Source organism: Xyrauchen texanus, chromosome 8 (assembly GCF_025860055.1).
Source record: "Xyrauchen texanus isolate HMW12.3.18 chromosome 8, RBS_HiC_50CHRs, whole genome shotgun sequence".
NCBI lineage: Eukaryota > Metazoa > Chordata > Actinopteri > Cypriniformes > Catostomidae > Xyrauchen > Xyrauchen texanus.
Window position 1 is genome coordinate 18,953,992 of NC_068283.1, and position 20,866 is coordinate 18,974,857.

The window sequence follows — 20,866 nt, forward strand, 5'->3', positions numbered from 1 at the left end:
AGCTCATTGAAGGGGTGACGTGGTTTGTTTGCCTGTCAATCAGAGCCAGGCCTGTGGTCACTAAAATAATATAAATGTTACCTGCTAACTTCTCAGAGGTCTATTATGATGGTTTGTCCTATAATGTATATTTTCCAAATCCGGGCGCAAGCTTTGTTGTTTTAAAAAAAGTCAAATGACCACTGCTTTTGTTCTATCTCAGCAGTTTGGGAAGATGAACGCTTGTGTGCGCATCACAGAGGGCTTTTAAGCAGACTGGGAGAGGGACCACACAATAGATCAGCTGTTATGTTAGTCCAGCATACTTAAGTGGACCACACTGATTGGGTGTACTCTGATAGGATACCAGAAGGGAATCATCATAACCATATAAGTGCATGAGTGTCTCTCTTTGAAATGATGTGATTTTGGAAGAGGGTTTTTTGGAAGTAATGATTTGTTAAAGGCCATTTCAAGGTAAGTGTTGAAGGCATTGTGAAATTGTCTGTCACCAATAAGTAACTAAATGTCTTATCTTAAAGTATTTCTCTATGTATGTGTATATGTGTATGTTTTTAGTAGGTGACTACTAGCATTGTCAGAAATGTACTTTTTTCCATTGCCTCAAAGTAATTTTAAGGGGCTTATTGTTTCTTCACCTGATAGTATTTCTTAATTTTATGAGATATTAAAACAGCATGTCAACCTCACTACAGTTTAATTTCAGTTTATTTAAATTCTACATCTTAAAAATTTACCAGGCCTGGAAAGGAATGTGTGACCTGCTTATTAATCTTTAGTCACTTATACACAAAATGTAAAGTCTCAACTTTCTTATGATATAATTGCTATTTTTCTACTCCAAACTGTTGCTGAGATATAATCATTTAAATGCTTCCTTTTGACTTTAGTGCATAAAACTCAATTTGTTTCTTGTTCAAAGTTACTCAAAATGATGGAGCTGCTCATATAAACAAAGATATCAGAAAATTAAGGAATTTAATTCTGAGGTTTTTTCTGCTCCCACAATTTGAATTTCAGTGGCATTTTTGCCCTGAACCCATTCCTTTTAAAACCCCTATAAAACGGTTGCTGATTGTGTCATGATCGCTTGTATATTTGTATGTGATCAATACATTTCTCTTAAGTAATATGGTGTGGTTTTAAGGTGTTGCTTTATAAATAAAAAATAAATAAAAACAATTCTGAAACAATGTAACAATCTCTGTACACTCTCGAAATGCACCTTTTCATAATAACTTTTTATAAAATAATTGTAACCACAGTTATTATACATTATAAATATTCATAGTTAGAGTATAATGCATTAAAACATGACCAATATCAAATTGTTTCTATATATCTGCAAATAATGTTTTACATATAAGTATTGTTTGCATGGGATATGTTTTAAGTAAAGTGACAAATGCAAGGTCTTTTAAACATCCATTATTTATATATATATATTTTTTAGAGGTTATAAGACATTACAAGACAAGCTTGTAAAATGCTTATTATATTTGTGAACTTTATATATTTTCATTAGGCATCAGGCCTGTTCCACTTATATTACACCCTGTTGGGCAAAATGACAAGAAAAATTACTTAATGTCTCAAATGTACATATGTTCTATTGTAGTCTGTGCATTTTTAATAAATAAGCTTGGCATTTATGTCAAGACTGTTTATATGAAGACCTTGCTTTTGTAACTTTAAGCAGGCCAAGACACTTATAATGGTGTATTCACATCATAAAGCTTTCTGATTGTTGACACTATGTTGCTTTTGCATGACAGCACTTAAACAATATGTAATATATAATATTACAACTTCTACAGATGAAACTGGATGTTGATTGTGTCATAATGCATTATACTATTGAGGTATAACTATGAACAGGCAATTATTCAAATGTATTATAACTGTAGTAACATATTATAAAGTGTATTTTATGAGACTGTTTTTATTTACCCTTGCCTTTACAATGATTAAGAAATATGGGCTACATAGAAACTGTTAACAATCATTCTAACAGGTATTTATTGCTAAATATAAAAAAATTGAGGGGCTGTGTCTTATTAATTTCATATATAGAGCATACCTTGGGCATTTGACCACTATTCAGTATCCCCCAGGTGCCCTGTTAAGGATTTCCCTTCATTATTTATTGAATAGCTAAGGGCTATTAACTAATGAAATTAACTAATTTACATGATAACATGACATTTTGGAAAGTAAATTTAATTAAAAGTTTGTTGTTGCTCCTCTAAACAGGAAAAATGTTGTTTCCCCAGTGACTTTGGAAAAAACATAGCATGAAACAAACAACAATAAACTGAAAATGTAATCTAAAATGTAAACATTGTGGTGCATTACTGCACTGTTTAAACCAGCATTATTGCACAGTGGCATGAAGATGATGTTTGATATACGTATATGTGCAATATGGCATATTTACTTAGATATCTCACTTCTAACCCTTTATAAAGATCATTTGAAATTTAATCCATTCCTCTCCCGAGCCACTTGATTGTAATCCTACCCATCAATTGGCCTTGGTGAATAGCTAGGCTTAGATTTAAACAGGTTCATTAGGGTTTGGGTATGCATTACTTTAAGCTACAGTATGTGTCTGCTGTCTACATAGCTATGCGTCTTTGTTAATATCACCCTTATATTTAATTAGATCATTCTGATAGATCAATAACTTGTTAAAAAAAAATATTTTGGACTCATGGACTATAAGAGTCATTTAGCATTGTAATAAAACAGGACAAACCAACTTCTGATAGTGATTATTTATTTTAAATGATGTATTAAATATATTGAAATTAAAAAAATATTTTAGACACATCAGATAAGGAATAAAAATTAAATTAATATAAATGACAGAACACAGCTTTACACCTCCTCTTGGACAGTCAGACATAATAGCTGATGAAGTCCAGAGGCAAAATTATGTGACTTAAAATACCCCAATAACATCTTCTCTTGCATGGAATATGACAGCAAATTTAGATCATGAAAAAATATGTCCAATGTAAATATCACATTATTTAGCAATACACTGTGCACATCTGTGCATGTGATGGAGAATATGAGTAGTTAACAATAAATGGGGTCACTCTATATTTAGAACTTTTCCTATTAATATTTCATTCTTTCTAATTGAACTGAATACAGAACATTAAGAATTCATACCTACCACTGTCATGAACTCCGTGGTCAGCTTAATATGTACATATGTGAGTGACCACTGAAAGATCTGTAATACATATCAGACAGTTTGTGGCATAATACTTTATGCTGATATCTTGCTCTCTAAGTCCCTAAGTCATATTGCCTATAGCATAACATGTAACAAAACAATAAATAAATAACGTTATTTCAGCTCAGTAACAAAAACGAAATAAAAACAAACCATAAAAAATGTAATGTTTGTCTACTTTTTAAGTAGTATAAGTAGTAGAATTACACTGTTTTATTGGACTTAACTTCTATACAAACATGATGTACAGTATTAGACATTCCATTAATTATATCATCATATTATATCAGTGCACTGAATAAGGATATTTCCATCTTATTTATTTAAATATTTAAACATTTTATTTTGTGTAGTTGATGCATTGAATTCAAAATGTCACAGCCTCAAGTCATGGCTCAAGAACAAACAGAAAATAAAACATGTCTGGCATGACAGTATCAAATTGCAAGAGTTTTATTCATTTGGTTCACTAATAATATCAAACCCACCTCAGATGTGATGGAGGAGAGATTCCTCTTCGGTCAGCATTTTTTTTTTTTTTTTTTTTTGGAAATGTTCTCAGACACAGTTTAGTAACAGCTCAGCCAACATGCATTATTTAGAAAGGAATGAGTCAAAGAGATAATGTTACCCTACGTCAGTGTAGTTGATACATTTAAGGTGCCCTTTGCAACTATCACAGGGAACCCTCACACACTTTCAGACACATGCATCTTGATCTCTTAAAGGACACTACCTACACAAATCAGAGGAAAACAAATGTAACTGGAGTACTTTTTTCCATGAAGCTTGTAGCTCACAACAAAATGGATGTTGACATTCATGGATGCCTGAGATAGTGGACAAAAAGCCTTTTGTCTTTGGGAAATCTCTTGACAAATTTAGCACTGCAGCCAAAGACAAAAATCTGTTGGGCATTTCTTAAATGTGAGGAATTCACCAACAAGGTACAGTCCTAAACAAAAGGAACTATCAGCATTTTGGCTTTTGTGTTAAGTGGAAATGCTTCAGACTTGGGTTTACAATCAAGAGACTAAATTACCTTTATTGTGATATAAGAGATCTGCTTATATTTGCACTTTATGTTATTTGTAAGTTTTTGCTTTTTTTGAACCTATATACCACATATAAGATTTGTATTACTGTCTGAGTCATGGATGACTCATTTTTGAAACAGTGACATGTTTTAGCATGACATTTGCTAAAGGATAGAATGCCACCAAAGAAAGGGGACAAAGCTGCCCCTAAGAAAGGTGACAAGGGAAAGGTACAGGAATCGAAAGAAGATACAAAGCCTGGAAAAGATGACAAGAAAGGGGGGAAGGGAGGAAAAGAGCAGCCAGCTAAAGGCAAAGGAAAAGAGGACCCGAAAAAAGGCAAAGGAAAGGAGAAGCAAGTAGCTCCTAGTGAATCTGAGGAGGCCTCCGAGGAGGTAGAAAAGAGTGAGGTTGAGGACAGCGAGACAGTGGATGAAGAAGATGTGCAAAGTGAGGATGATGGTGGTAAACAAGGGAAAGGGAAAGCTGCACTGAAGGGAGCTTCCAAAGCAATGGCAGTAAAGGCTGCTGCTAAGCCAAAGCGTGGCCAAGAAGGTGTTGATCCAAAAACTGGTAAGCGTGCCAATATTAAGTTTGCATCCAAAGCTGTGGCAGGATTCAAACCTGAAGAAAAGAAGCCACAAATTCAGTTAGGGAAAATGAAGGACATAAATCTGAAAGGGGCCTCATCTGCAATGATGGGATTTGCTGTTCAGGGTCAGAAGAATGTGCAAAAGAACGAGGATGCAAAAGCTAATTTAAAAGGCGCTTCTAAAGTTCTCACAGGTCTGACAGGAAAATCCCCATTTTTCTCAAAGCCAGCCCCAAAACAATCAAAACGAGGGCTAAAGAGCACATCAAGGCTCTTCATGGGACTATCAGGCAGCAAGAAAAAGAAAGGTATGATGCCAAAAGCATTACAAAGCACATCAAAATTGTTTTCAGGCTTTGGAAAGTCAAAAGCAGATGATGATAAAAATAAAAAAGAAGAGGGTGGAAGAACACACTTATTACTAAATATTGGTGGAAAGGCAAATAAAAACGCTGCAGCAACCTCTGGACTTGGAGGAAAATTCAAAGGTTTCTTTGGTAAAAAGAAACCTGGAGCTGCTCAATTCAAGAGTAAAGGATGGGCTTTGGGGAAGATATCAAGAGCAGCAAATTGGCTAACTAATAAATTAATCTCATCTAAAACTGGAAGACTGGGGGATTCTGTTCGTTATGGCAGGTCAAGTATAGGGCGATATAATGGCCATCAGAATGGAGGATATGAATTTGATGAGGGTGAGTTAAGCTATGAAGAAGATGACTATGCTCAAAATAGTTATTGCAGAAATAAACTCCATGGGCGATATAGGAGCAGAAATAGCCAAGGCCATTTTAGAGGACCACATCATTATGACTACTATGAAGATGACCAGGAATATTATGATTATCCTGAAAAGGAGTATGGCTTCTATGATGAGGAAAATGATTACTATTATCCCATGTATGAGGATGAATATGGCTATTATAATGAGGACTATTATAATCAGTATGATGGAAGACAACCATATGGTTATTATGATTATATAATGGATTATGATAACAGGTACCAGAGAATGGATGAATATGGATACCCTATTTATGGTATGGAATACTATGATGAAATGGGTATGGTTATGGAGGATGAATCTGGCTACATTGGTAATGATGCAGAATACTATGACTATGGGTATTGTCCAGAACAGTTTTGCTATTATGGTGATCAGCAGAATTATTATAATCACTTTGATGGTGTATCAGATGCCTACATGATGTATTCATCTTATCCAAGTGCATACCATCAAAGTCAGTACAGTTACAATGGAGATCCCACTGCAGTTTACCTTGACCCTCAGGTGGTTGCTAACCAGTCATTTATGTACACATTGGAGGATGTCATGGAACCAACAGAACTCACAGAAATGTATGGTAATGAATATGCACATATACCAACAGAAGGAATGTTGACTGAGGACTCGTTCAGATTCCCAAGACCACAAGTAAAATTGTATGGAAAAGAAAAACTTGAAATTGCAAATCCGATGTCTTATAACCCCAGGAATGATCTTGAGATGATTTCAGACCCAATTGAAAACCAACCATTTTCTTCAACTGTGGGGTTTCCTGTATATACTCCCCAGCATACAGAAGCTGTACAAATATCATTATCACCTATGTTAATTCAGCGAATACCAACACCAGCACCTGTAATGCCACCTAGTAGTCCCAGTTTAACCCGATCACCCCTAATACCATTTTCCCCTGTTCCTCAATCAAGAGCTTTTTCATCTCCAATCCCAGTATCACCTACCACAAGCAGACATTCTTTTGGACCTGTTGGACCCTTGACACTCTCAGCACCACCATCTCCTATTCTGTCTGCAAGGAGATTCGATCCCATTTTAGTTGATCCAATATCCCCCCATTTAGTCTATTCAGATCCTATGTTGATCCCATTTTCAAATGAAAACATCCAACCAACAACACTGAGGCAAGTAAATAATATGCCCTCTCCACAGCTCTCAATAAGACAAAGCAATGTTTTGCTTGGTCAAAGCAGCCCAATGCCACACCAAAATTCTGATATGTATGAGGAAATGGGTCCAAGGTTTTCACCAAGGCAGTATAGAATGTTTGGCCCACCATCATACAATAATAATCCACAAAGCCAGTTCTCCCCGATCCAAAGGAGAATATTCAGCCCCTCCTCTTCCCAACAACAATCCAGGCGATCTCCATCACCCTTTGCCTCTTTAAGGGGAAAATCTCCCACACCCCAGAGAAAGCCTTTTAGTTCTAGAGCACCGTCCCCTCTAGTTAATGGAAGAGAGAGCCCTCTTATGTCCCCACGAGACTCAATAAGAAGGAGACGTCTTCCCTCTTCTCCTAGACCAGCCCTGAGGCACAGTGTCCAAGCTGAGGCAAAGTGTCCTGCCCCTCCAATAAAATCTTGTTTCAGGCCAATTGCAAGATGCAATCAAGAGTCTTTCGTGTCATCTAGATCTATCAGGAAAAGTTCTCTTTCACCACAATCATCTTTATGGAGAAGGAGCCCTCCACTGTCTCCAACAAAAGGCCAACAAACTTTAGAAGAGACCTTTTCAAATCAACCCTGCAGAGCCACATCTCCCATTCAAAGACCTGCATCTCCAAGACCAATATCCCCTTTTGCTAATAAATCCCAGAGACCTCTGTCCCCATCACCATCAGGATTTTCTGGCAGGATTCTTCATGACCCGCAACATTTACCAACTCGTTCCTCCACAAGTCGATTCAGAGGATTTGGTGCCAACAAAGTACCAATGGGAACAGTTAAGCCATCACCTGTGAATCCAATTATGCAAAGAAAAAGTTGTCATGCTTCTCCTCATATGCAAAATGTTGCCCCATTTAGATCTTCTGTCCATACCGCCCCAATGGGCACTGGAGCTTTGGATCAGAATGCTAGATCCTCCCCCATTATGTTGGCAAGACAAGGTTCAAGACCAGCAGGTTTTCAGGACTCAAAGAGATTCTTTCCACCTGGAACACCTAACCCACAGAGAGGTTTTCATAGACCTGTGGGGAGAGGGCGTCCTGTTGTAAGAGTACCAATAAGTCCTGTTCCTCTAAGACAATCAATAAGAGGGCAGAGCCTTCCTCTTGTAATGAAAGTTCAAATGAAACAACCAGGAATACCTTCACCACAACTCTCTATGAGACATGTACCAACCCCATGTCCATCACCTCAGCTTTCAGTGAGAGGTGGTTCCCCAGTATGTGTACGCTCTCAATCACCAAACTTCTCAGCCTCTATTCAAAGAAATGCTATGCATAACGAACAAATTAATCACACCCCACTCAGATCACCATTTCCAACTGGTAGCACTCTTCAGCCCCAAGAATTAACTGAATTTGCCCAGACAGTTCATCATGGACCATCGCCTCGACTAACAAATGCTTTACAGAACCCAAACCTTGCCAATGCTTCATTCAATTCACCTCTTCCACGGTTGAAGTCCCCAATGTCTCAGATCAACCATGATGTCCCTCTGAGTTCTTCCCCAGCTTTGTCAAACGCATTACAAAATCCAATTCTCCGTAATGCCACTTATCGCTCACCTCTGCAAAGGTCTGCATCTCCCCATTCAATGGTGGCACCTCAAGAGGTCCAGGTAAATGATCAGAGTTCTTCTCCAATGCTGTCTAATGGATTACAAAATCATTACCTATGTAATGACTCATTCACTTCCCCTCTACAAAGCACATCTCCATATTCTCCCTCAGCTGCTCAGCCGGGACATCAGAACATTTTGGAATCTTCCTCAGTGCTAAGTAATGCACTACAAAATCCTCAGTTACGCAGAGCCTCATTTATCTCACCTCTTCAGAGGAATGCCTATGCTCCAGAGATTTCACATCCCAGTCAGCAAGCATCACTATTATCAAGTGCACTTAAGAATCCAAACTTAAGGAATGCATCTTATACCTCTCCTCTTCAGAGGAGCCCCACTCCTTTCCAACAAGCACAGGTATATTCCTCACCATTGTCAAATGCATTAAAAAATCCAAGCCTTCAAGGAGCTTCCTATCGACTACCTGATGGATCAGTAATATCCAGGAATTTAGGAGGTCAAAAAGAAGAGACCCCTATATCTCTTCTGTCAAATGCTTTGCAAAATTCTGTTATCCGAAAAGCTACTTATAGGCTCCCAGATGGTACAATAATATCAAAAAATGAGCATACACAACCAGGCCCACCTTCTTCACTGTTATCCAATGCTCTTTTGAATCCCAACATTCGAAATGCAAGTTACAGACTTCCTGATGGAACACTTGTATCCAATAGCACTGACCAAACAGCTGACACAGCGATGTCCTCACCATACTTGGGAAGTGCTCTACAGAATATCAACCTACGTAAAGCTTCTTATAAACTGCCTGATGGGTCTCTCTTCTCCCGAAACCATCAGACAGAACAGACATCCTCACCACTTCTTTCAAGTGCTCTTTTGAATTCTAACCTTCGTGAGGCTTGCTACAAGCTTCCTGATGGAACCATTTTCACTACAAGCGCTGAGCCAGAGCACACAATTTCCTCCCATTTGTCAAGTGCTTTACAAAATGTTGGTAAGGCTAACTATCGCTTACCTAATACCACTGGTCTGTTTAGAAATTCAAAACAAGAGCAAACTCCCCCTTCTATGCTGTCCAGTGCCCTTCAGAACCAAAAACTTAGTAAAGCTTCTTATAGGTTGCCAGATGGATCAATCATGACAAGAGGTAAAGCAGCTCAAAAGGAAGGACCCACATCACCCTTTCTGGGAAATGCCTTGATGAATGCTAACTTGCGTAAAGCCTCCTACAAGTTTCCGATGACATTGGGACGTTCTTCAGAGGACCCAAGGTATGCAGTAGTGACCCCACAGGTTCAAGGTCAGTTTGGTGAACTTGTGGCTCAAAATCAAAAAATAGACCCTCATGAGGAAATGTGGTCTTCAGAAAGAGACCTCCCTCATCATACTGTTCAGAACTTCACAAAATGGTCCATGTATAGGGATGAAGAACTGGAGAATTTTGTCATCCCAGTGTATCCTGGCCAAAAAACAGATAGCACAGAAACAACATGGGTACCAGATAGGGAAGGTGAACCTCAAGGGAGCTGGTATGACAAGGTAACTACTTCATACTCTATATCATTTATCTGCATAAAATAAAAAAAATGTTGGGCTATATAAAAATCCCCCTGCATACAATATTTGTGCAGTAAAATGTATTTAAAGGTTTTCTCGGATATGTCAGTTTTTATGTTAAGTTTGTTTCCTTGAATATGAATTATTCTTACACTAGAAAAGCAGATGTATTCATAATGAGATGACATTTCCTGACTGCCGTGAGTGCAACTTATCTGCCAATAAGACAATACTAATGGTATTGCTGAAGCTATTAAAAAGGTTGAATTTAAGTTTTAAAACTATGGGTCGAAACTACAGAAGAATGTCAGTGCATGTAAAATGTCCAATAAAAACCCAAAAAACCTCTGACACACCAGCTATAGTAAAACAGCTAACAGGTATCATGCATTTCAATAAATAACTGTAAAGTTAAACATTGGCTTGTATTGGTTATATACAGTTTTTCGAGAACTATTATTTACATAATACCACAACATGCTTTTTAGATGTACTCAATTCGAAGTCTGCCCACAATGTTGTATCGTGAATGTGCGGAGGAAGATGGGTTTGAGGACATGACACAGCTTGAGTATGAATTTATTGACTATGATACATTTTTTGACTATGTAAATGCTAATTTACACTAGAGTATTGCTAAAAATGAATGTTGATGTTGAATTAGGTAAACCTTTACAAAATATATTAATTACATATTTAATATGCTTTAAACATATGTAACATAGTACGAATAAGTTCTGAAAATGTATGATCACTTCCAAAAGAAATTGTGCTTTCATAAAAGACAAATCACTCTTTTCAGGGAACTGCATGAAGGTACTGTGCTATTGAATTTGAAGAAAAGGTTTGAACGCAATTTGATATACGTAAGTTGATTTCAAAGCCCATTCCATATTTATTGATACCTAACAATGTTAATGAATAACACTGAAGCATATAATTGAAAATGTCTTTAGTAATAGAACATTCTGTAAATATTGATATTACAGCAACTCTACTCTGCTGTAAAAGAAATTTCTCTAAATTTAAAACCAAATGTTGGGCAACAGTTTTTCCAAAAACAGATTTTAAAAAACGATTTTGTTTTATTCCAAGACATACATTGGAAGTATCCTAGTGTCTGTTAACCCATACAAGATGTTCAACATCTATGGAACAGACATGGTACTGCAACACAAAGGTCATGCGCTTGGAGAGAATCCTCCGTAAGTTCATTCATTCATTAATTTCCCTTATTTTGCAACATTGACCTGAATTTTGTATTCATCCAGGACTGGTACGTAAGAAAAATGTTCTTTACCTTACAGAAATTCCTTATGTTGTCCTATTTTCAGGCATATATTTGCTATTGCAAATGCTTCCTATACCAAAATGAGGGATGCCAAAGAAAACCAGTGCATTATTATCAGGTAGGATCTAATCGTGAGGATCTAAATGTATGTATGTACTGCATGTACAATATGTAAATTCTACGTAGGAGAATATATTCTGTTTAAATCACATACAGTTTAAATATTATTTTAATATACTTCTTGGAACATTGTTCAGCAAACGAAACTGATTATAATGTGCTACAGAAAAATAAATGAAAGGGAATTACAGAATTCAAACATCTTATCTTCGTCCTGTCACCTCTGGAAAACTTTTAAGCTGATGGAATCATCAGTGTCAGTTCTACTTGACACAACTGATCGCCTGGAACACTTTAAACCTAGCTCTGATGGAGATACCTGTAAGGAAAGACTACTGATTTCTGGGCCATGATTGCACCAACAGATCATGTCTCTGTGAAATGCACCTACGGCTTTTCAGAGTAGCTGGCATGACAGTCACACTCAAGCATTTAATTTCACCTCTGTCTGATGATCAGACACCTAGCTTATCACTTAAGTGCAAAGCAAAAGTCAAGGAAGTCGGTTCTACTCATGCCAAGTTGGTCTGTACCAGTTTTGGATGCAATTAAGGGGTTAAGCTGGTAATTGAGGGGGTTGCAGTCATCATGTGGTCTAAATGTGCTTATTGTCTTTCAGTGGGGAGAGCGGCTCTGGTAAGACAGAGACCACAAAGCAAGTTCTCCGCTACTTAGCTGCAATACATTACAAACAGAATGTCACACAACAGGTATGAATAACACACATGAACTCTTGTTCATGTCAAAGTTGTGCTTTTAGAACTATCTGTTTATGCACATTTTATGCACTTTTTCCTCCACTTTGATTTTATGTGCTCTGATGCAGATTGAGGTTTTGCATTTTCTACTGGTTTATGATTGTCTGTGCGTATTTGCATGTCATCATTGCTTCTACCCGTTAGCTGTATGGCATGTTGAACTTTGTGATGTGCAAGTGTTTGAAAGTTTTCTAGTTCCTTACAGAAAGTATTAAATGGTTTAACAGAACTGTTTAATTCATAGGAAGTAGGCTATCATCAACTGAAATGACAACAAATGCCATCTTAAAACAACAATGCAAAAATAGTGTTGTTCATGTTAGAGGTGAAGTGTGTAATTTCTGTGACATCTAGTGTCACCAAACTGAATTGTAAAAATAATCAATATTTTGAAACATGTTTCCCAGATAGTCCTGCTCCAAACGCATTTATTTAAGTCAAATGACCCTTCACTAAGCTCCGGCCCTGTGAGTTACGGTTGCTCGCTCTGACAAGCTCTGCAGAACTCCCATTGGAATGAATTGGAGATTGCCGTGAACGGCGCGGTTTTGGGCTAAATATTCTCAAACGAAATGGATAATATTTTAACGTGCACTGGTATGAAGAGTGACATTGTAATGTATATTAATGTTATGGTTTTTTTTTTAATATAAAGGAATTGCTAAATCACACAGTAATTTGATTAAAACTGTGGATACTGTGAATCAGAATCAAGGCAAACAATTATTACAGTCACTTGAAAAGAGAAAAACTTCATTCAATAGCGATCACACATCTAATAACATTAGTGTAAGTGAACAGAGCCGTTTATAATGTCTCATAACACAGTCATTTTGATGCTGTGAACTGCTTATTTACATGTACATACTATATCTTAAATCAGTATATCAATTATTTAACATTCAGCTTTTAGCTTTAATTTACCTTGGAGAAAATATAGCTGTCATTGCTGATGTTGTAGATGTATTCTCGAAAATAGTAGGGATGTAACCCTGGTATCCTGGCCAAATTCCCCCCATTGGCCCTTATCAATTATGGCTTCCTATTAATTCCCATCCATTAATTAGCTCAGTAACTCTCCTCTCTCCTCTCCACCAGCAGCTGGTGTAGTGAGTGTACTGGCGCTCAATGGCTGCCGTCGCATCATCCCCAGGTGGATGCTGCACACTGGTGGTGGTTGATGAGAGTTCCCTGTTCACTGTGTAAAGCAAGTGTAGTGACAGAAAAGGACTATATAAATGTAACGTTCATTCATTCATTCATTTAATAATTAATGTTCATTTGGGAATGATGGCTGACACGTTTTAATCCATAACATGCTCTTCTCCAGATTTATTTAAAGATAAGAAAAAAAAGATTAAAAAAAAAAAAAAAATACTGTGTGTATCCTCTCTGGGTAACTCACTATTACATATACCCGGCAACAACATGTTTTAAATTGTTTTGATTATTTTGATAAAATCCCGCTCTTATGTACTCAAACACACATAACTCCCATAAGCTGTCATTGGAAAATAGCAAACGTATGTCAGAGAAATGGCGGCAGGGCAACAGTTGCAAAGACAGGGCTGCGTTCAGCGCCGACAAAACGTTGCACAACGTTTTTTAAACAGAAACGGCGATGCGTTGAACGCACTGTTCTGATGACACAAGAGTTGCAACTATGGCAGCTGAGAAGGCCATTCTTTGTGAAGAATTTTCGGAGCCTGATGAAGTCGGTATAAATATGTGTTTAATACTGCAAAATATGCCCGATGTTACAGTTACTGCACTTGCCGCCCAGAACACGAGAGAACTTCCCAATCGAGTGAAGGGATTTGTGGAAACTGAAATGGAAGCACACATCTTACCTAATTCAGACTAAAACATCTATTTAGCCTCACATACTGACTTGATTTGTAGTTCATACTGTTTTAATACCCTGTATTTTCTTTCTCATTTTTAGGAAAAGCACTTAATTACCATTGTTTATTTCTATACCATATGTCATACACTTGCAATGAAGCTAAAAATATAGCCTAAACAACTACATCATTATGTTGATATCCTATATTTTACAATAAAACTTACGACAAACATGTCTTCTAATACCCTCAGTTGATGCGTAAACCGAGCTGCATCGAACACATTTGTAAAATACTTTATTTGAACCCATTGTGTGAGTTCACTTTAATTCCGCGTGCTTTATATACATGTTGCTGCTGATTGGACTGCAGTTCTGACACACCCACCAAACAAGAGAAAACGCATCTCAAACCCTGTTGCACACCGGTGCACGCCGTTTCCAGGAAACATGACGTTCAACCCGGAAACCGTAGCAAAACGTTGCGCACCGTTTTGAACTTGAACGTGCCCCCTTAAACTGTTGTGACATATGGAGACTTAAAAATCCACAGCAAATCCAGTTCACTTGGAATAACAAAAATCTATCTAAGAGATCCAGGATTGACTTCTGGCTTATTTCAAATGAGTTGCTAGACAATGTGGAAGAAACCAAAATAGAGCCCTCAGTTTTTTCTGATCATAATTTGATAACTTTAGTACTATGTATAAGGGATCAATCAATAAAATATAAACCAAATTTTTGGAAATTAAATAATACACTTTTGAGTGATAAAATCTTCCAAGAAAAAGCCAAAAAATTATAAATGAAAATTTGATAGAAGCAAAAAAAGACAAAATATATGGCAAACATTGGGAATATACAAAATTTCAGATCCGTAATATGGCCATTGAAAGGGCTAAAGAATTATCTAAGGAAAAAGAATGAGACAAGATAAAATACTCAAGGGAATAATTTCTATCTATGAAAAAGATGAGCAATCACAAGCTGACATCAATATTTTATTCGAATTACAAGCTGAATTGGACAATATCTATCAAAATCTGGCACAGGGAGCCTTTATTCGTTCTAGACGAAAATGGATAGAGCATGGTGAAAGGAATACGAAGTATTTTCATAATTTAGAAAAAAGAAATGTTAGTGTTAACAGTATATATAAACTCAAAATAAATGATCAGATCTCTGAAGACCCCTCAAAAATTTCTAATTTTGTGGAAGATTTTTATAAAAAACTATACTCCGAACACAACAGTTGTCAGAGCTCATATTTTCTCTCCTGTATAAAAAGTGTGGCTCAAGGTCTTGATGAAACTCAGAAGGACATTTGTGATCAAGACATATCCCTAGAAGAATTAAAAAGAACATTAGTAAGCTTAAAGATAATAAATCCCCAGGGAATGATGGCCTAACAGGTGAATTTTATAAAGTATTTCAAGATTACATTTCTGAATTCTTATTATTAGTTTTTAAGGAGGCTATAGAAACTTGTAGACTTCCCCAACTTTGTGTCAAGGCTTAATTACATTGTTACCTAAACCCAATAAGGATTGCTTGCTTCTTGACAATTGGAGGCCTATAACCTTAATTAATAATGATGCTGAAATTGTTGTCTCATATTTTTGCACAAAGAATAAAGTTATGTTTAGATACAATAATAGATGACAGTCAGTCTGGTTTTATGCAAGGACGACATATTAGTAACAATATTCGATTAATCTTAGATTTAATTGATTATAAGGATTACATAACCAATAATAGTTACATTTTATTTATAGATATATACAAAGCCTTTGATACTGTAAAACATGAATTTTTATTTGACGTATTAGAATTTTTTGGTTTTGGTCAACACTTTAAAAGGGCAATACAAACTTTATATAGTGACTGTAATAGTTCAGTTAAACTTCCATGGGGAACTACTCGTAGATTTAGCATTTCCCGGGGCATAAAACAAGGAGACCCGGCGGCTCCTTTCTTATTCCTTCTGATCATGCAAACTTTGGCTCTATATATACACAATGACTCATTTCAAGGCATCAAAATTATGGATAAAGAAATTAAATGTTGTCAGCTAGCTGATGATACAGCTATTTTTTTAAAAGACATATCACAGGTTAAAAAAGTTATGGAATGTCTCAATATATTTTCTAAAGCTTCAGGTTTATCTTTAAATGTTAAAAAATGTATTCTTTTTCCACTTAAAGACAATGATATTCATTTAACTGAATTTGAAGGTATACCAGTTAGGGAGGAAGTTACGTACCTTGGTATCAATATCTGTAAAAATCAGTTAGACAGAGTGCAATCTAATTTCCAACCTCTTATGGTGAAAACGAAAAAGAGATTTGATATGTGGCTCATGAGGGATTTATCACTCAAAGGTAGAGTTCTTTTGTCCAAAACGGAGGGACTGTCTCGTTTAGTATATCCTGCAAAAGTGTTAGATGTACCAACATCTTTTATTAAAAAGTTGATTCAACCTTATTCAACTTTATATGGAAAAACAAGTCACACTATTTAAATAAAAATATCTTATGTAATTCTTATAATCAAGGAGGTTTAAATGTGCTTGATTTTGGTACTTCTAATACAATTTTCAAGTTGAACTGGATTAAATATTATATTAAACATAATGATAAACTATGGTATATAATTCCAAATCTTATTTTTGAAAAAGTAGGTGGTATAGAGTTTCTTTTAAAATGTGACTTTGAGGTTAATAGGCTCCCCATTCAGTTATTCAATTTTCATAGACAGGCTCTTTTATGTTGGCTTCTTATATACAAACATAATTTTTCCCCCCACAAACAGTTAATATGGAACAATAAAATGGTTAAATATAAGAATAAATCAATCTTTTACGACAATTGGGTTAAAAATGATATTCTAATGGTCTCACAATTGATAAATAACAAGGGTTTCTTACTTACATATACTGAATTTTTAAACATATTTGGGATTCCAATATCTCCACGAGAATATAGTATTGTTTTTGATGCAATACCAGTAGGTTTTTTGAGACTCTTGAGAGGCAGTAGTGAACCTCATAAGCAATCAATGGATAAAAAACAGGTTGTGTTAAACGGTGTTGATATAAAAGATAGTAAATGTAATAATAAATTCTTCAGATGCTTGATTCACTGTCCTGCTACACCTCGAAATAAATATTTCTGGAATGAACATTTTGGAAATATCAATTGGAGATCGACTTGGACCTATACTAATAAATACTGTATTAATAACAAAGTGTACGAAATATACTTTAAAATTATACATAAAATCTATCCAACAAATGAGTTCCTAAAAATATATAAAAATGACCTTTCTGAATCCTGTACATTCTGTAAAAAGGTTACTGAAACTGTCTTACATCTTTTCTTTGAATGTTTGTATGTGAAGTTTTTCTGGATTGATGTGGAATATTTATTTAATATGTTGAGTGGAATTAAGATTAGTATAGAGAAAAGAGATGTTTTTTTTTATTATGAAAAAAAAGATATAGACAAGAGTCACGATTTTATGTTAAATTTGATCCTATTACTTGGTAAGTTCTACATACATAAATGTAAATGGTCTGAAAGGATACCTAACATCTACCATTTTAAAGCTGATATGAAGATTTATTTTGAAACACTGAAAGGACTCTCAAACCGCAAAGCAACCAGAACGATGGATATCCTCAAAGAATTAAATTCCTCTTCTTTATTTTAATTATACATGTATACCTCCTTTACATTGTTGTTGTTTCTTTTTTTTTCTAATGTGTGTTCTTTAATTTCATTGATATGAATGTTATCTTTAATGCTCTTCATATCTTATGATGATTTGTAATAATTTAGAACAGTATATGTGAAACATTTGTATCTACTGTTTTGTCATATAATTTTGGAAATAAAAAAAAAAAAAAACTTGAACGTGCCCCAGGATTGTTCAGAAGCGCTTTTAAGGCGGGGCTTAGAGAAGGGTCAATTAAGCTACGTTTTTTAGTTTTATTTTTATAAACCAAATAATAAATGTATGTGCTCTATATAGTTTGTTTTTTAAGTCATTATTTACAATCTTCTGTTACAATTTTCTGTAACAGCATAATTTCCTGTAAAGCTGCTTTTGAAACGTGTGTTGTGAAAAGCGCTGTACAAATAAATATGATTTATCTGCGTTAGGCTGGTTGGGATGCGCACCTTTCAAATTTTTTGATAGTATCACAGAGCCATAGTGATATCACTTTTCGAGGAATCAACATTCGAATGTTTTACCTATTATGCCCCTTTTCACAAGATGTCATTTACATTTTTGGTGTCCCCAGAATGTGTCCAGCTCAAAATACCCTACAGATCATTTAATATACCATGTTGAAAATGCTAATTTTAGGGTGGGAATAAAAATGAACTGTTTTTGTGTGTGTGGCTTTAAATGCAAATGAGCTGGTGCTCCCCGCCCCATATCCAGAAAGGGGCGGAGTTTTGACTTCTCCGCTTCGGATAACTAGACATCATAAGCAATATGACTGACAGCGAAAATAGTGGTGTTCAGCCCTATATTTTTGAACCGGAGTCAGGGCAGAAGTAACAACTTTGAGAATGAACCAGGAAGTTCGGTGGATGAGCAACACACACACACACACACACACACACACACACACACACACACACACACACACACACACTCTGTTACAGCGTTTCCTACGCGCTATAACGAAACAACACACACAAAACAAACATGTTGTACACGTTGCGTAATGTTCACTTATTAATTGGTGTACAGGTGCGGCAGTGTCCGTCAACAGTCGTGGGCAGTGATGTCAGTTTGTACTGAATCTGCGAACGGCTTGTTCTGAGACAGTTCTTATGATTAATGGGGATTTTTAAAAAAAAAGGACTGGGTGAATATTTTTTATCATTATAGGGTGGTTGTGTACACATACTGCCAACACACATTTTTGTTCAAACACCATGTAAAAGTGAATTTTGTATAATGGGTCCCCTTTAAAAAAAAACGTTTTAATTATTATTTTGAATATGGTAGTGTACAAATCACAGCTGTTTATCATACATTCTACATTCTTTATACATTAGTTTTTGGCTTCATCTACAGATTCTTGAAGCAGCTCCTCTTTTAGAGTCATTTGGAAATGCCAAAACTGTACGGAACGATAACTCAAGTCGATTTGGGAAATACATGGAAATATTTATGGAAGAGTAAGTTGAATATAATATTTTACTTTACTGATACACCCAGCAAGAGGAAGCACTTTATTGGAGAGGAGATTGGCCATGTTATGTATGTTACATGGGTTAAGTTGCAAATTACATATTAATGCTTGTCTGGTTTTCCTGCTCCAAACAGAGGGGTAATCAGTGGTGCCATAACCTCACAGTATCTGCTTGAAAAGTCCAGGATTGTGTTTCAGGTATTCTTCACAATTCTCATCATATGGATATTTTAAATGCATAACTTAAAGGGGTCATAAGGAGTCACATTTTTCTTTATTTTTTTTTTGTAGATTAGAGTTCATTGGATTATGAAAACATATGTGAGAGAACTCAAAACTTTCTTCCCTGTGAAAAACAGCTTTCCAAGAAAATTCAGTTGACAAAAAACTGAATAGATGTGATCTAGGAGCTTTATACAGTTGGATAAAGTACATTATTCACAGCCTTATTTTCATTTACGGCACAAATAAAAATGTCACTACTGTGAATAAGGTCTATAAAAACATATTTGTGACTTAAAAGTGGACCTTAGTGTAAAAACTATTAATTGACTTTAATAATCAGTTGCTTTTTAAGTTTACATATAATGGTTCATTTCCCCTATTTCAGGCCAAAGATGAAAGAAACTACCATATTTTTTATGAGATGCTTGCAGGCCTTCCTTCACAACAGAAACAGTCTTTCTACCTTCAGGAGGCAGAAACATATTATTACCTCAATCAGGTGAGGCTTTGCATTTCTATTATTATCTAGATTATTATAGTAAAAATTATATGAAAAGTCTGAGCTCAGCCTACAAAAGTGAAAAACCGACTGCTATTATATCTCTCGTGGATGATCTTTTTGGTTGTAAGGGTGGAGACTGTGAGATTACTGGCAAGAGTGATGGAGAGGACTTCCGCAGGCTCCTCAGTGCCATGGAAATTCTTCACTTCAGTGCCGAAGACCAGAACGGTATCTTCAGGGTCCTGTCTTCCATCCTCCACCTTGGAAATGTCTTCTTTGAGAGATATGAGGTGAATGAAACTCCCTTCAAAGCAATGATGCGCTTCTTCAATGGTGCCAAGAATTAAGTTATATTTTTTTTGCCCATGTCTCGATAGACTGAATCTCAGGAAATGGCATCAGTTGTGAGTGCTCAGGAGATCAGAGTGGTGGCTGAACTTCTGCAGATTTCTCCAGAGGGCTTACAGAAGTCAATCACTTTCAAAGTCACGGTAAGAAAGGCTTGCTTGATAACATTTTCAATAATAGATCAATAATAATACAAAAGGGGTTAAAAAAAGAATAAAAACAAAGAAACGTTCTGACTTAAAGATGAGTAAGAAATCTTTAATATTCTGCCTATTTTTTTAGGACACTAATCAAATAAGTGAATTTGTGACATTGACCATGTTAAGTTTTTTTTTGTGCAGAAGGTGATATTTCCTTGCTACTGTACCACTAAAGTATGTAAGATGCTCTTTGGAACATTCTCAAATCATGATGGATCACATGGATCATATGGATTTGCACAAACTTGAGGAGTCCATGCTAGCTCATGTGTATGTCATCATTACAAAAGGGGACATACTGAATACTAAGAAATTCTCAAATTCCTGTTAATTTTTTCAGCTGAACTTTTCACTCAAAATGTTTTGCTGAATAAATGCTAAAATAAA

General features: G+C 35.9%; 1 protein-coding gene across 1 annotated transcript in view; it reads left to right on the forward strand.

The window, feature by feature from the left end:
• Positions 1-10,468: 10,468 nt before the first annotated feature.
• Positions 10,469-20,866, forward strand: part of LOC127647758 (unconventional myosin-XV-like) — a 53,002-nt gene continuing 42,604 nt past the window's right edge. The window contains exons 1-10 of the mRNA XM_052132206.1: positions 10,469-10,551; positions 10,783-10,846; positions 11,076-11,185; positions 11,315-11,389; positions 12,011-12,101; positions 19,087-19,190; positions 19,339-19,402; positions 19,815-19,928; positions 20,060-20,221; positions 20,309-20,422. Coding sequence (XP_051988166.1) covers positions 10,469-10,551; positions 10,783-10,846; positions 11,076-11,185; positions 11,315-11,389; positions 12,011-12,101; positions 19,087-19,190; positions 19,339-19,402; positions 19,815-19,928; positions 20,060-20,221; positions 20,309-20,422 — 981 coding nt within the window. The remainder of the gene's footprint in view (positions 10,552-10,782; positions 10,847-11,075; positions 11,186-11,314; positions 11,390-12,010; positions 12,102-19,086; positions 19,191-19,338; positions 19,403-19,814; positions 19,929-20,059; positions 20,222-20,308; positions 20,423-20,866) is intronic.